The sequence below is a fragment of the Dipodomys merriami genome, unplaced genomic scaffold (assembly GCF_024711535.1).
Source record: "Dipodomys merriami isolate MVZ:Mamm:240054 unplaced genomic scaffold, mDipMer1.0.p SCAF_10, whole genome shotgun sequence".
NCBI classification, from domain to species: Eukaryota; Metazoa; Chordata; class Mammalia; order Rodentia; family Heteromyidae; genus Dipodomys; species Dipodomys merriami.
In genome coordinates, this window is record NW_027202271.1 from 20,843,269 (window position 1) to 20,860,240 (window position 16,972).

Below are 16,972 nucleotides of genomic sequence, written 5' to 3' on the forward strand. Positions count from 1 at the left end.
ATAGAGGATTCTTAATCCCTGGGAGGGGCAGGCAGAGATAGCTGGGCCAGCCTCTTAACCCATTCACAGCTGTGGAGGGCTGAGTCCACTCCCACATATCTGATACAGCTACTGGATTTTTCCTTTCTTCCGCAATTGGGAGATGAGCCCAGAGAGCCATGTGCCATGAGGGTGAGGCTCATGGATGGAGAACTGGAACAGTAGGTTTCCTCTATTTGTGTGTGGAAGTTGGGGTTCACAGTCCTGACTGATATCTGCATCTACTTTAGAACATTCTTCAGAAATCTCCTTGGAAGTTGGGTCAAGCTGAATTCACTTTGTGCAGCATATAGGCTGTGCTCTTGGGGGGCCTCAGACTCCTCTGAGTCTGCCCAGGGTGAGGGTGGGGGCGGGGGTAAGAAGTGGGGTTCAGCAGAGAATTTGGATAACTGAAGAGAATTCTTTAGTTCCCTAGGATTAGAAAGCCTTCTCTCATTGGCTGGTTTGGGCTGGAATCTGTGGACCCTGCAGCTCTGGGATAGAATAGTTCTGCTGTGTCTGGCTTTCTCCAAGCCCATGTTCCCTACCCCCAACCCAGGCCAGCACCTGCCTTTCCAAACTCAGCCTTGTCATTTAAACCACAGAGGCAGGTCGGGGAAGAAGTACAGGCTGCAAGTGGGGTTGGAGAGCCTAGAAAGAGGAAAAGAGTCAGTAGTTAAACCTCAGAGTCAGCTTGTATTTCATCTTTCCTAACTAGAAAACAGAATTCTGGCTGTAAAGTAATGTGAGGATCCAATGTTGTGTAAGAGTCAAGATTGGGACACTGGAATTCTAAGCCTAGATCCCCAGAGATAGGACTAGAGGTGATGAATTGAATCTAGGAAAACAGGCTGGTCAAAGAGACAGATAACAGTGATGTGGAAAGCAAAAGAGGTTCAAGCTCAGGCTTGGTGAGGGACTGGGAACCTAAAGGAGAGAGCTGTGTAGGAAGAGAACACAAAATGGGACACACTGCTAGACTCCATCTCCACTTCCATACCATGCGAGTCACGCAGGTCACAGCTTTTCCCATGAAGTCCTAGTTTCAACAGTACATGTATATTTCTGTGATTGTCAAGGTTCTAGTTTGGGGGCTGGGAAGGTGGCTCAGTGGTAAAAATACTTGCCTTGCATGCATGAGGCCCTCGGTTCGATTCCTCTCAGCACTACATAAGCAGAAAAAGCCGGAAGTGGGGCTGAGGCTCAAGTGATAGAGCGCTAGTCTACAACTGTGAAGAGCTGAGGGACAGCGCCCAGGCCCAGAGTTTAGGCCCCATGGCTGACAAAAAAAAAAAAAAAAGGTTTTAGTTTTTCTGCTGGATGGCTTTTAATTATCATTAAAAATAAATTTCCAATATGAGCGTCAGTGGCTTATACCTGTAATCCTAGCTACTCAGCTGGCTGAGATCTGAGGATCGAGGTTCAAAGCCAGCCTGGGCAGGAAAGTATGTGAGACCCTTATCTCCAATAAACCACCAGAAAACTGGAAGTGGTGCTGTGGCTCAAGTGGTAGAGCCCTCACCTTGAGCTGAAGAGCTGAGGGATAGCACCCAGGCCCAGAATTCAAGACCCAGGACGACTACCACCACTACCAAAAAACCTTACAGACACCAGAGGCTCATGCCTATAATCCTAGCTACTTAAGAGGCTGAGATCTTCTCGGCACCGGTGGCTCACGTCTGTAATCCTAGCTACTCAGGAGGCTGAGATCTGAGGATCATGGTTCAAAGCCAGCCTGGGCAGAAAAGTCTGTGAAACTCTTATCTCTAATAAAAACCACCAGAAAACCGGAAGTGGCTCTGTAGCACAAGTGGTAGAGTGCTAGCCTTGAGCTGAAGAGCTGAGGGACAGCGCTCAGGCCCAGAATTCAAGCACTATGACTGACAAAAAAAAAAAAAAAAAAGAGGCTGAGATCTGATGACCAAGCTTTGAATCCACCCAAGGCAGATTAAGTCTGAGAGACTCTTGTCTCCAGTTTACTAGTAAAAAGAGCCAGAAGTGAAAGTGTGGCTCAAGTTGTAGAGCACTAGCCTTAAACAAAAAGGCCCTGAATTCAAGTCACAGTTTCAACCCTCAAAACAATAAATAAAATAAATAGCTGAAGGTATAGCTTAGGACTACTTGCCTAATTAGTGCAAGGCCCTAAGTTCAAACTCTAGCACCACACACAAAAAAATGAATGAACAAATAAAAAAATAGAATGATACCAGTTTTAAACAAATAAAACCAGATGTGGTTATACATGCCTATAATCCCAGCACTGGGTGGACAGGAGAACTAGAATCCAAGGCCAGCCCAAGCTATAAATAAATAATTTAACCAGGGCTGAGAGAGGATATCATGAATAAAAGTCTTCTGTGTAGCCTGTACTCATAAGGAACAGCAACAGCAAATGAGGGATTATAGGCATGCACCACCACACATGGCTGGCTTTAGTGCTTTCTAGGTGGACATGTTATCAACAGTAGACATAAGCTCCAGGGACCCAAGAACCATCTCTGATCTGTACACCGCTGCAAACCTGGGGTTTGACATACAGAAGACAGAAAATAAATATTTGTTCAATCATTCTAACATAAACAGCAGACTCAATTTATTCTGGATCAAATAAGATAATGTAGTGCCTGGTACAGAGCACAACACTTAACAAATATGAGCCATTCATCAGGGTTTTATTAGTGGGAAGAGGTTATCTCAGAACCCTACAGCCTCTTGTAAGAAGAAACAGAAGGGCAAAGGGCAGATGTATGCCAGCATCCCTCCCCTATTCCTTAACAAATGTCAACAACAACTCTATGGAGATCCAAATCCAACCTCAGCCCATTTCTGAGGTTCAGTCTCCCCACTTAGTTGAATGTCAGCCTCTTTCTTATCTAACTGGAAATGAAAACAGGCACTGGTAGGGGCTCACACCTGTAACCCTAGCTACTCAGGAGGCTGAGGTCTGAGGTTTGGGGTTTGAAGCCTACCTAGGCAGATAAATCTGGGAGACGCTTATTTCTAGTTAATTAGCAAAAAAGCCAGAATGAAAAATCTGCAAGAAAGCACGGGAAGGGGCGAGCGACACTATTCAAAAAGAAATGTATTTATAGGACTGGGAAGGTGGCTCAGTGGTAGATCGCTTGCCTTGCATGCCTGAGGCCCTGGGTTCGATTCCTCAGCACCACATAAGCAAAAAGAAAAAAAAGCCGGGAGTGGCGCTGTTGCTCAAATGGTAGAGCGCTAGCCTTGAGCTGAAGAGCTGAGGGACAGCGCCCAGGCCCAGAGTTCAGGCCCCATTACCGGACCACCCCCCCCCCAAAAAAGAAAAGAAATGTATTTATTACTTGAGTTAGGTAACTGTAACCCCTCTGTACGCTACCCATATAATAACAAATTTTAAAGTATATAAAACAGTGAGGGGCTGGGAAGGTGGCTTAGTGGTAGAGCGCTTGCCTTGTATGCATGAAGCCCTGGGTTCGATTCCTCAGCACCACATAAACAGAAACAGCCAAAGTGGCGCTGTGGCTCAAGTGGTAGAGTGCTGGCCTTGTGCTGAAGAGCACAAGAAGAGTGCCAGGGCCAGAGTTCAAGCCCCACAACAACAAAATAAATGTGTGTGTGTGTGTGTGTGTGTGTGTGTGTGTGTGTGTGTGTGTGTGTGTGTGTGTGAATAGTTATTAGCAAAAGGAGTAGAGAGAAACATTTTATTTTGTTTTATTTTTATTTTTGGGGGGTCTGGTCGTGGGGCCTGAACTCTGGGTCTGAGCACTGTCCCTCAGCTCTTCAGCTCAAGGCTAGCGCTCTACCACTTGAGCCACAGCGCCACTTCCGGGTTTTTTCTTTTTGCTTATGTGGTGCCGAGGAATCGAACCCAGGGCCTCAGGCATGCAAGGCAGGCGCTCTACCACTGAGCCAACTTCCCAGTCTGAAACATTTTATTTTTGTGGGTTAGTCTTCATCAGAAAAAGTATGGAAGTGACTATGGTTATCAATACACAAGCTTTGACTTCGGGAATATAAATGTAAGGGTCAGGAAAGTTTTTAGCTACTTGAAATTTTGTAGTGCAGAGCTCAAAAGTAATGTAAATATTAGCATTTGGGAAATTGTGTAATGGGTAAAAAGTACATATATTTCTAAAGATTGATTAATGTAAACAAAGCATGCATGTTAAAAAAAACAACAACAACAAATGGCTCAAGTGGTAGAGCACTAGCCTCGAGCAGAAAAAGCTAAAAGCTAAAGCACGGCACCCAGACCCTGAGTTCAGGACTCAGTACTGGTACAAAACTAAAACCCAAAATTAATTTAAGGGTTGGGAATGTGGCTTAGTGATGGAGTGCTTGCCTATCATGCATGAAGCCCTGGGTTCCATTCCTCATTTCTATATAAACAGAAAAAGCTGCAAGTGAATTGTGGCTCAAGTGGTAGAGTGTAAGCCTTGAGCAAAAAAAGAAGCTCAAGACCAGTGCCCAGGCCCTGAGTTCAAGCCACAGGATTGGCAATAATAATAATAATAATAATTTTAATTTAATGAATATGCTCAATGTTTTGTATTAACCTAGCTCTTTGCTTTTTTGTTTTTAAATTTTTTGGTGACACTAGGGTGTAAGTCCGGGCCATATGCTTGTTAGGCAGGACACCCAACTTTGCCCTTTTTTCTTTAGTTAATTTTCTCATAGGGTCTCTTCCTGTCTCAACTGGTTTTGACTATGTTCCTCCAACTTTACACCTTCCCAGATAGCTGGGATGAAAGATGCACACCTCCATGCTAAGCTTTTTTTTCATTGACATAGTCTCAGTTTTTGCCTAAGTTGGCTTCAAATTGCAATCCTCCTGATCACCACCTCTTGGGAAAATAAGGTTACAAGTATGAGCTGTTGCATCCAGTCTTTATTATTTTTTATCATCATTATTATTATTGAGATAGGACCTTATTATGTAGTCCAGACTGGGCTTGAATTGAAAGGATCCCCTTTCCTCAGCCTTCCTAGTAGCTGTGATTATTTACAGGTGTCCAGCTAGACATTTAAAACAAAATAAAACAAAAACAGGCTATATCTCTCTTTAGAGGTAAATTGACCTATTTATACAACCACTTAAAATAAAATAATAGGAGCCGGGCACGATGGCTCATGCCTGTAATCCTATTTACTCAAGAGACTGAGATCTGAGGATCGCAGTTCAAAGCCAGCCCAGGCAGGAAAGTCCATGAGACTCTTTTTTTGGGGGGAAGGGGTCAGTTGTGGGGGCTGAACTCTGGGCCTGGGTGTTTGTCCCTCAGCATTTCAGCTCAAGGCTAGCGCCCTACCACTTGAGCCATAGTGTCACTTATGACTTTTTTCAGCTTATGTGGTCCTGAGAAATCGAACACAGGGCCTCATGCATGCGAGGCAAGCACTTCTACCACTGAGCCAACTTCCCAGCCTCCATGAGACTCTTACCTCCAATAAACCACTAGAAAACCAGAAGTGGCACTGTGGCTCAAGCGGTAGAGAGCTGGCCTTGAGCTGAAGATCACAGGGACAGTGCTCAAGCCCAGAGTTCAAGTCCCACAACTGACCAAAAAAAAAAAAGGGCTGAGCATGTGGCTTAGTGGTAGAGTGCTTGCCTAGCATACACAAAGCCCTGGGTTCGATTCCTCAGCACCACATAAACAGAAAAAGCTAGAAGTGACACTGTGGCTCAAATGGTAGAGTGTTAGCCTTGAGTAAAAAGGGACAGTGCCCAGGCCCTGAGTTCAAGCCTCACGACTGGCAAAAAATAAAATAAAAATAAAAAGAAGTGGACTCTGGCCTTGCATGAGTCCCTGCTTTGTAGGGGACTCAATGCCAGTGGTCCAACAGTCACTGAGAAGTCCGCTGCCAGGCTGCCTGGCCCACCAGGTGAATATCAATATGGTGAATACCAACCCTAGACACAGAGGCTGGCCTGCTTATCTGTGAGAACTAGAGATGCTAAGACCAGGGATGAAAGCACACGTACTATTTCTCATTGCCCTAAGTCAGTATCTACCCATGCTGTGGTTTGAATATGGATAGTGTTCTCCCAAAAGGAACCTGTGGTAAAGTCTTGGTCCCAGGAGGGTGCTAGTTAGAGGTACTGTGACTATGAAGTCATTAGGGGTGTGTCCTCTAAGGGGACTTTGAGACTCTGGTTTTCTTTCTCTCTGTATTGCTTCCTGGCTCATGATGTAAGCAGTCTGCTCTTCTCCACATTCCCACCATGATAGGATGTTCTTGCCAGATGCCCAAAAAAGTGGGCTCAATCAGTGTGGGACTGAAACATTCAGAACTATGCGCCAAATAAAACTCTCCTAAGTATAAGTTAATGGTTTTTTATTACAGTGATAGATGGCTGATTAATACAATCAACCTGGAAGTGCTAAGCAAAAGATCTGTGACAAGTCATCCAAATTTCTGAGCTGCTGAATCTAACACATTGGCGTATATGCTTTGGATCATTGTGGTTTAATGAAAAGCTGCACAAAATAGCAGTTCCCCTGCTTTTCTCACTCCTTAAACTCCTACCAGCTAACTATCTTCATTACCTACCCAATGTTGTTCTCCTCAAGAAGGAGAAAATTGTTTACCTGGGTGACCAGCTGGGATGCTACCTTGGGTAGTGTTAGGTAGAAGAAGCCAGAGGCAGCTGGGCGCCGGTGGCTCACGCTTGTAATCCTAGCTACTCAGAAGGCTGAGACCTGAGGATTGTGGTTCAAAGCCAGCCCGGGCAGGAAAATCCATGAGACTCTTTTTTTTTGGGTCCGGTCGTGGGGCCTGAACTCTGGGCCTGGGCGCTGTCCCTCAGCTCTTCAGCTCAAGGCTAGCGCTCTACCTCTTGAGCCACAGCGCCATTTCCGGCTTTTTTCTTTTTGCTTATGTGGTGCTGAGGAATCGAACCCAGGGCCTCATGCATGCAAGGCAAGCACTCTACCACTGAGCCACCTTCCCAGCCCATCCGTGAGACTCTTATCTCCAATAAACCACTAGAAAACCGGAAGTGGCGCTGTGGTTCAAGTGGTAGAGCGCTCACCTTGAGCTGAAGAGTGCAGGGACAGCACCCAGGCCCAGAGTTCAAGCCCCATGACTGACAAAAAAAGAAGAAGAAGAGGAAGAAGAAGAAGAAGGAGGAGGAGGAGGAGGAAGAGGAGGAGGAAGAAGAAGAAGAAGCAGAAGAAGAAGCAGCAACAGCAGCAGCAGCAGCAGCAGCAGCAGCAGCCAGTTTGGTTCCTATGTTCTGCCATTAGGATATAAGCCAAGCCTTTGAGAAGGTCAAGCTGTGGTGTGCTACAGTCAGAGCTAGATTTGTCTATGTCCTCCACTTAACACTTGTACCAGACTCCTTACCACCATCCCATAGCCATGGCTGGCTACTGGGGATTAAAGACTGAACCTGGCATGGAGCTCCTATTGGAGCATGAGGCCCTAAGTATCACCCCTACAAACCAGGGTGACAGTATCCAAGCCTTTGGCTAGTACATATCTCCAAAATTACTGTTTCTGGATACTCTGGTTAAGGAGAACGGGAAGGAAAATCAGTCTGTCTGTCCAGGATGGCAGTGTTTGCTCCATTCTTCTCACTGGGGTTCCATCACATGCAACATCCTTCTTTATACCCTCTTTCCTAAAAAACAAAACAAAACACACACACACACACACAAACAGCTCAGGGCTGAAGGTGCAGTTCAGTGGTACAGCACTTGCCTAGCACAATCTAGGTTCAATCTTCAGCACTGCAAAATCGGGCCACAGACACTTAATTATGAATCTATTGACCCTTAGGCATCTGATCTGGGAAGAAAGAAAGACTGGAGGAGAGAATAAGGAAGTGGTAAGAGAATAAACCATATCTTGGTTGGACTGGGACTTAGTGGAGAAGATGAAGAGTCTCAATCTTCAATGGAGAGAAATCGCCATTTCTCCTCATCTGAGGGATTACCTCCCATATCACTGTTTTGCCAGCCTGGTTCAAAGTGATTGTTAATATCCTGTTCCAGTTTGGAGACTACCTTTCTAGGTCTAGGTGAGTGGGACTGAGAGATGAGAAACAAGCGTTGTTAAGTGCTCAGGGAGAAAGTGCACCATCATGTTCACTGAAGTTGGGGCCCTTCCCAGGAACCTTAAACACTCACACCCAGGCATCTACTGTCCCCATTCTTTGCTCTCTTCTACCAGTTTTTCTTCCTCTTGACATCTTTGACCACAGGTTCCTTGAGTAAAGGCCATGATCTGATGGTGGCTTCTATTAACCAGAGATCCACAGGGAAGGCAGAAAACCATCCTTCTGCTTCCTACCCATCTGTATGATGTTAGGTTTTAAGACCCAGAGAAGTAAGAAAAAAGTGGAATTAAGTATCTGAAAGATAAGCTAAGCTAAGGCTATCCCATCTCTCACCAGAAACGGGGTAAATAAGTGAGATGCTACAGTGCTAGATTAGCAACTGAACCACTGGGTAGGAGTGTACCTTTGGGAAATTCCTGGGGATACCTACAATCACATAGACTGTACCCCAATTCATCTTCTATTCTGATTATCTTTTTTTTTCTTTCACTCTACTCAGTCTTGTAGTTGATTTTTTTTTTTTTTTTTTGTCGGCCGTGGGGCTTGAACTCTGGGCCTGGGCGCTGTCCCTCAGCTCTTCAGCTCAAGGCGAGCACTCTACCACTTGAGCTACAGCGCCACTTCCGGTTTTCTGGTGGTTTATTGGAGATAGGAGTCTCACGGTCTCTCCTGCCCGGGCTGGCTTTGAACCGCGATCCTCAGATCTCAGCCTCCTGAGTAGCTAGGATTACAGGCGTGAGCCACCGGCGCCCGGCCTTGTAGTTGATTTTTAAATTTCTTTTGCAGCACTGAGGATTGAATCCACTTATCCTGTTTACAACTTTAAAAAGAAGTCCCTTTTCTCAGTTCGAGAATATTGTAGAAGCAGTCCATTCTAATAGGGAGGAATCTGTAAATAGAGCAATTTGTCTTGTTTTATTCCTTCACAGTAGGTCCCATGTGATCACCACAGATACTGCTGAGGTGCTCCAGGACTGACTCATCACCCTTCAGCGTCTCCTCCTTAGCCATGCCCTACCATCATGATCTAACAAGGTATTTTTTTTTTTCCGGTCATGGGGCTTGAACTATGGGCCTGGGTGCTGTCCCTCAGTTCTTCAGCTCAAAGCTAACGCTCTACCACTTGAACCATGGCATCACTTCTGGCTTTCTGGTGGTTAATTGGAGGTAAGAATTTCACGGACTTTCTTCCCTGAGATGGCTTTGAACTGTGATCTACAGATCTCAGCCTCCTGAGTAGCTAGGATTACAAGCATGAGCCATCAGCGCCTGTTTTTTTCTTTCTTTTTTTTTTTTTGTCAGTTGTGGGGCTTGAACTCTGGACCTGGGCGCTGTCCCTCAGCTCTTCAGCTCAAGGCGAGTGCTCTACTACTTGAGCTACAGTGCCACTTCCGGTTTTCTGGTGGTTTATTGGAGATAGGAGTCTCACGGTCTCTCCTGCCCGGGCTGGCTTTGAACCGTGATCCTCAGATCTCAGCCTCCTGAGTAGCTAGGATTACAGGTGTGAGCCACCAGCGCCCGGCTGCGCCTGTTTTTTTCTAACAAGGCATTTTTAAGTTCCTTAAGGAACATCAGTCCACCTAAAATCTGAGGATCATGGTTTAAAGCCAACTCTGTCAGGAAAGTCCGCAAGAATCTTTATTTTTTTCCCCCTTTTCCTTAATCAATCATGGGCTTGAAATCAGGGCCTAGGTGCTGTCTCTGAGCTCTTTTGCTCAACGCTAGCACTCTACCACTTTGAGCCATATTGCCACTTCTGGTTTTCTGATAGTTTATTGGAAATAAGTGTCTCACAAAAACCATGCGCCAGTGGCTCATACCTGTAATCCTAGCTACTCAGGAGGCTGAGATCTGAGGATTGCAGTTCAAAGCCAGCCCAGGTAGAAAAGCCACCGGGAGATTCTTACCTCCAATTAGCCACTCAAAAACCAGAAGTAGCATTGTGGCTCAAGTGGTAGAGCACTAGCCTTGAGCACAAAGACGCTCAGGGACAGCACCGGGCCCTGAATCTAAGCCTCACGATCAGGGGAGGGGCAGTGAAGAGGAGGGGGAAAAGTCTCACAGACTTTCCTGCCCAGGCTGGCTTTGAATCGGGATCCTCAGATCTCAACTTCCTGAGTAGCTAGGATTATTGGTGTGAGCCACCAGTGCCTGGCCCCAGGAGACTCTTATTTCCAATTAACCACCTAAAAACCTGAAGTGCAGCTGTGACTCAAAGTGATAGTACACTAGCCTTGAGCAAAAAACCTTAGGGGCAGTTCCCAAGCCCTGAGTTCAAGCCCCATGACTGACAAAAAAAAAAAAAAAATCAGTCTTGCTGTTCTTGTGAGGTGGTCAAGGAACAAATAAGATATACTTGAGCAGTAAATAAATAATATATGTGTGTTAAATTAGCTGTATAGATGATTTATGAATTAATCACACACAAACATAATTTATTATCGTGTACTGAATGACCTCTCTAGTGCTTTCAGGGTTTGTGAATAGAGATATGGTCCTCAGGAACTGGGTGACCATCCATCAGTTTCCACCATGTAGAATATCCCAGCCCCATACTCAGAATGCCAGGTCAGCATGTAACCAGCTCCATTGTGTGGACAGTTACAGTAGCACAAAGGCCTCAACAGAGCACAAGCCAGCCCAGCAGCCCCTTTGGCTAGCTCCAGAGGCCTCCCCGCCCCCTCCTCTCTCTTTCTCTGGTTATGCTTTGCTGACTGCTGACTCCTGGCAAAGCCTAGAACAATCACCAAGCTCTGAGTGCATCACCCCTCTTCCATCCATAGTTCAGAGATCCAATTAGCACTTGGATCATATTGAAATAGGGCAATCCAAGATGCAGAATAATCAAAGGATTATTATATCTTTATCCTTGCCTCTTAGTTTCCTCTTTAATACTTCTTTTAAATAATCTTACTATTTTTGTTGTTGTTATGTGTTTCTGAGGAATTGAACCCAGGGCCTAATACATGCTAGGCAAGCACTCTACCACTAAGCCACCTTCCCAGCCCCATCTCTTTCCTTTCTAGGGAGTTAGATAAAACCTAAAGCAAAGCAGACCAATGTCAGTATGGGTCTTCATATGTGTTATCTTACACATTGGTATTCCCTAAGGTTGTGCCTTCAGTCTGTTTCCTCTAATCTATATACTTTTTTTTTTTCAGTTATTTGGCTTGAACTCTGGACCTGGGCCTGTCCCTCAGCCCTTTAGCTGAGGTTCTGAGTGACTTATTGGAGATAAGAATCTCACACTTTCCTGCCTGGGCTGGCTTTGAACCGAGATCCTCAGATCTCAGCCTCCTGAGTAGCTGGGATTACAGGCGTGAGCTACCAGTGCCCAGCTAGTCCTGTCTATTCACTTTCATTGGATGACTTCATCAACATTTTCATATGGTTTTCCATAGATACCTCAAATTCAGCCTATCTAAACTTAACTAATTATCTTTTCACATTCCAACATGCCTCTTCTTCCTTATCCCCTAAGTCAGAAACCATGAATCCCAGGGCTGGGAAGGTGGTTCAGTGGTACAGTGCTTGCCTTGCATGCATGAGGCCCTGGGTTCGATTCCTCAGTACCACATAAGCAGGAAAAAAAAGCTGGAAGTGGCGCTGTGGCTCAAGTGGTAGAGCGCTAGCTTGAGCTGAAGAGCTGAGGGACAGCGCCCAGGCCCAGAGTTCAGGCCCCATGACCAGACCCCCCCCCCCCCCCAAAAAAAAAGAAACCATGAATCCTTCTCCATCTAATCAGTCACCAGCTCTTGTCTAATTCTACCAAGTTAGACAGATGAGCTCATACCATACCTTCTCTGAGAACTCTGGTGTCCACAGACCCTGTTTGTCTCTGACCTCCCCAATTCATGCCCCATGCTGCTACCACCTTTACCTTTCTAGGGGACGTGCAATTTGTCATTTCTGTATTTCTGCAACAGTTCCTGAATGCCTGGGAAGAGTTTAAACTCATATCATAGCATATATGGCCTTCATGATAGAGCTTCTCTCATGCCCCAACATACAACTGTGAAAACATGTGTTCCTTGTATTCCCTCAGGCACTCACTGTTTCATAACCCAGTGCTTTAGCCTAAGCTGTTCTCTCTACCTGAAATGTCCTTTTGTCTGTCAAGAAAAAAACTCTATCACTTCTAAAATTCTATCACTGCATGAAAATGTTAAAATAATTTACTTAATAATGAGGCATGTAAATGATCTGAATTATGGAAGTAAATTTATTAGATGAATGGCTAGTCTATAAAAGTAAAATATTGGACTGGGAATGTGGCTTAGTGGTAGAGTGCTTGCCTTGCATGCATGATGCCCTGGCTTCGATTCCTCAATACTACATAAGTAGAGAATGCTGGAAGTGGTACTTCAACTCAAGTGGTAGAGTGCTAGCCTTGAGCAAAAGAAGCTCATAGACAGTGCCCACACCCTGAGTTTAAGCCCCTGGACTGCTGAAAGAAAAAAAGAGAGAGAGAGAGGAAGGAAGGAAGTGCAGAAATGCACCCTTTATCTGACTTATGTAATTGTTACTCCTCTGTATATAACCTTTACAATAACATTTTTTTTAATTGCTTGAACTCTGGGCCTGGGCGCTGTCCCTCAGCTCTTCAACTCAAGGCTAGCACTCTACCACTTGAGCCTCAGTGACACTACTGGCTTTTACTGCTTATGTGGCGCTTAGGAATCGAACCCAGGATCTCATGCCTGCGGTTGTGGAGTTGTTTGTTTGTTTTTTTTTTGGGGGGGGGGTCCAGTAGTGGGGCCTGAACTCTGGGCCTGGGCGCTGTCCCTCAGCTCTTCAGCTCCAGCTGAAGAGCGCCACTTAAGGCTTTTTTCTTTTTGCTTATGTGGTGCTGAGGAATCGAATCCAGGGCCTCAGGCATGCAAGGCAAGCGCTCTACCACTGAGCCACCTTCCCAGCCCCCAGGATCTCATGTCTGCAAAGCAAGCACTCTACCACTGAGCCACCTTCCTAGCCCCACCCCACCCCCAATTTTTTTAAGTAAAATGATGACAGGCAAATGTATTCTGAGTAAGGAATAATGGAGGTGTCTTAAGTGACAAATAGTGTGTATCTATTGTTTTAGCCCTCATGTCACCTTGTTCTTTATTATGAAAATAAAAAGCACTGATAGACCAGCTGAAGCAATTTCACCTTCTAGCATTTTCCTCATAAAGGCAGCAAAACTTGTTTCTCACATTTAGCTGGCTGATAAAGTTTGGCCAGACTGAACCCTGGTGGAAAGAATAGGCTACTGCACACTGAAGATGTACACATACAACTCCCTTTTCTACTGTCATTTTTTATTTTAAAAAAATGTGTGGGGGCTGGGAAGGTGGCTCAGTGGTAGAGCGCTTGCCTTGCAATGCATGAGGCCCTGGGTTCGATTCCTCAGCACCACATAAGCAAAAAAAAAAAAAAGTGTGACTAGGAACATGGCTCAAGTGGTAGAGTACCTGTCTACTGTCTACTTAATAAAAGAGGAACATGTAAATGCTTGCCACAATTCATCTGTGGGTGAATAAAGACAATATTCCAAGTTGAGTGGTTATTTTGATAAATGATCATCTTTGAAGCAAAACAGTAGTTTTCAACTGGAAGATCAACTGGTTTTGTGTGTCACACTTTTCAGGACAGATAAGTTTTTAATATAGGCCACACAGACTAAAGTTGTACTGTTTGGTATTTGTGTTTAGGTTCTACAGAAAGGAATTAGTAAAGACACCTATGCAGAACTGGGAATGTGGCTCAGTGGTAGAGTGCTTGCCTAGCATTCATGAAGCCTTGGGTTCCATTCCTAAGTACCACATAAACAAACAAGTGGTAGAGCGCTAGCCTTGAGCAAAAGAAGCTTAGAGATAGTGCCCAGGCCCTGAGTTCAAGCCCCAGGACTGGCAGAAGGAAAGAAAGAAAGACACCTATGCAATAAGTATCTCCAAGGCAGCTCACTCAACAATTGAAAATTGAAAATCCTAACAAAATTACTGAGAAACTAGTGTGTGGTGATGGTGGTAGAAAAGAAAAGCTCTCTGTTTCTGGGGGGTCCGGTCGTTGGGCCTGAACTCTGGGCCTGGGCGCTGTCCCTCAGCTCTTCAAAAAGCTCTGTTTCTGGAGAGACTAACTTTAAAAATACCTAAATGGGGGTTGGGAAGGTGGCTCAGTGGTAGAGTGCTTGCTTTGCATGCATGAGGCCCTGGGTTCGATTTCTCAGCACCAAATAAGCAGAAAAAGCCAGAAGTGGCGCTGTGGCTCAAGTGGTAGAGCGCTAGCCTTGAGCTGAAGAGCTGAGGGACAGCGCCCAGACCCAGAGTTCAGGCCCCACGACCAAAAACAACAAAGAATGAAAGAAAGAAAAAAAGAACCCCCTTCCTGCCCCCCTCCCAAAAAAAACCAACAACCCACACAAACCTAAATAGCAGCCACATACCCATGACTCATGCCTGGACCCTGAGTGCCCAGGCCCTGAGTCCTAGTCCCAGGATCAGCACAGACATAACTTCTAAGCATCTGGTTATTGTTCTAAGAGTCCTATTTAGTTCAAATACAAGCAGCACTTCCCCACTCACACACCATACGTAAACAAAAGAACGGAAACACCCTTCAAAGAGCAGAAGAAACTGTGCAGGAAACCATTAAGATGGCGACGCCCCAGTCCTGGCTTGACACGTCATCAGGCTGCGCGGCCGCCTGGCGCATCACGTGGTCTGGGCGCAGGCCGCCCGGGGGCCGGGCCTCCCGCGTGGGGGCGTACCCAGTGCATCCGTGGCGTAAGATGGCGCTGCCCTTTGCGCGGTTGTGCCGCTGGGGAGCCAAACGATGGGGGGTTGCAGCCGGGGAGGCCCGGAGAGGTAGGGTTGTTATCTCCTTTTGCTCTCTTTTACCTCGGAAGCACTTTCCGCCTCTTATTTCCCGAGCCAAGAACGCCAGGCCCCTCGAACCACGTCCCCTCCCCCACCTGCCTCAGTCAAGTCTCAACTTTGCGCATCCTCTGATTTCTGCCGAGGCTGAGGCTTGCTTAGTCTGAGTTGTTGGCTCGTCGCGTTGCCGTATGATCGCCACCCTACTTCAGTCTTGCCATCTTGGCATTCTGACTCCCCTGCTTCCTCGTGATCTGACTGCTGGCTTCAGATCAGAATCTGGAGATCAGCAGTCTTAAGCCTAAGTCTTTGTGATATCCAGTCTTCTCTTTTTTTTTTTTTTTTTTTTTGCTCTGCCCGCAGGCGTCAGTTTCAAACTGGAAGAAAAAACCGCCCACAGCAGCCTGGCACTCTTCAAAAAAGACACAGGTGTCAAATATGGCTTAGTGGGATTGGAGCCCACTCAGGTGGCCCTGAATGTGGAGCGCTTCCGGGAGTGGGCAGTGGTGTTGGCAGACACAGCGGTCACCAATGGCAGACACTACTGGGAAGTGACAGTGAAACGGTCCCAGCAGTTCCGTATAGGAGTGGCAGATGTGGACATGTCCCGTGATAGCTGCATCGGTGTCGATGACCGTTCCTGGGTGTTCTCCTATGCCCAGCGCAAGTGGCATACCATGTTGGCCAACGAGAAAGCCCCAATTGAGGGAATTGGGCAGCCAGAGAAGGTGGGGCTGCTGCTGGAGTATGAGGCCAAGAAGCTGAGCCTGGTGGATGTGAGCCAAGTCTCTGTGATACACACGCTACAGACAGATTTTCGGGGTCCAGTGGTGCCTGCTTTTGCCCTTTGGGATGGAGAGCTGCTCACTCACTCAGGGCTTGAAGTGCCAGAGGGTCTCTAGCATGCCCATTACTGAAGTCCCTTATCATGCTTTTTGGCCAGCCTTGAGTTAAAAATGTCTAAAGCTGTTTTACTTTGCCCCAAAGCAATCAGTAGCTCCACAATTCAGTATCAGGTCCTCTGTTCCGTCCTGTGAAAACTAGGCATACCGCCAAGCTTTCCCCTCAGATTACTGCCAGTTCCCTAAATTACAGGGGGTATGTTTTCCCTGTCTTGGTTCCTTTGGCCCCTCAGACTGTTCAGTCCTGGAACCTTGCCTTTTAGTACTGTTCCAGTATATTAACCGTGATACCTCTCTTTTCCTTACCCACATGTTGTGTTTTGGGGGCTCACCAGATGTCTCCAGAGTGAATTGTTTCTACCTCTGACTGCAGGGGTGGTACAGTGACTTGCCTTTTCTCTACAGCACCTAAAAAGTCTAGGCTCTAGCTCCTTGGGTACTTTATTGACTCAGTGGGTCAGTGAGAAGGTATTCCTCCCCTAGTACCTCAGTGCCATAGACCCTCAGCCCCACACAGCTGCAGCTATCCTAAACCAAGTCCAGCTACCTTCATCCATGTACCTCTGACACCCAGCCAGTTTGTCATTGTGCCAGTAACAGCTTTTACCAAAGGGGAAGAGACTCTAGGGGGATAGCTAAAGGATTAGATCCAAAAGCTTTATTCTTTTTTTTTTTTTTGGTTGGTTGTAGGGCTTGAACTCTGGGCCTGGGAACTGTCCATCAGCTCTTCAGCTCAAGGCAAGCACTCTACCACTTGAGCCACAGTGCCACTTCCAGTTTTCTGAGTGGTTTATTGGAGATAAGAGTCTCACAGACTTTCCTGCAAGGCTGGCTTTAAACGATGATCCTCAGATCTCAGCCTTCTGAGTAGCTAGGATTACAGGCATGAGCCACCGGCACCAGGCTAGAAGCTTTATTCTTAAGAAGTTCCTCTTCATATCACTATAATTGAAACTTCCTGAGAAAAGGAGACTAGAGTTTTGCATAATCCAGTTTTTGGCCTATGTAGACCCAAACCCTCAAGTCTCCTTGGCAACGGGATATACTTAACCTAAAGCAGTATTGGGGGGGTTGAGGAAAACCTAGTGGAACAAATAAATACATATATATATGAAATATGAATTGTTTGGGCTTTGCTAGACCCCGTGGTTCTA

General features: G+C 46.1%; 1 protein-coding gene across 1 annotated transcript; it reads left to right on the plus strand.

The window, feature by feature from the left end:
- Positions 1-14,817: 14,817 nt before the first annotated feature.
- Spryd4 (SPRY domain containing 4) lies at positions 14,818-16,934 on the plus strand. The gene is made up of 2 exons (XM_070043348.1): positions 14,818-14,907; positions 15,280-16,934. Exons 1-2 carry the CDS (start codon positions 14,832-14,834, stop codon positions 15,816-15,818), a joined length of 615 nt encoding a protein of 204 aa, XP_069899449.1. The 5' UTR covers positions 14,818-14,831; the 3' UTR covers positions 15,819-16,934.
- Positions 16,935-16,972: the final 38 nt, after the last annotated feature.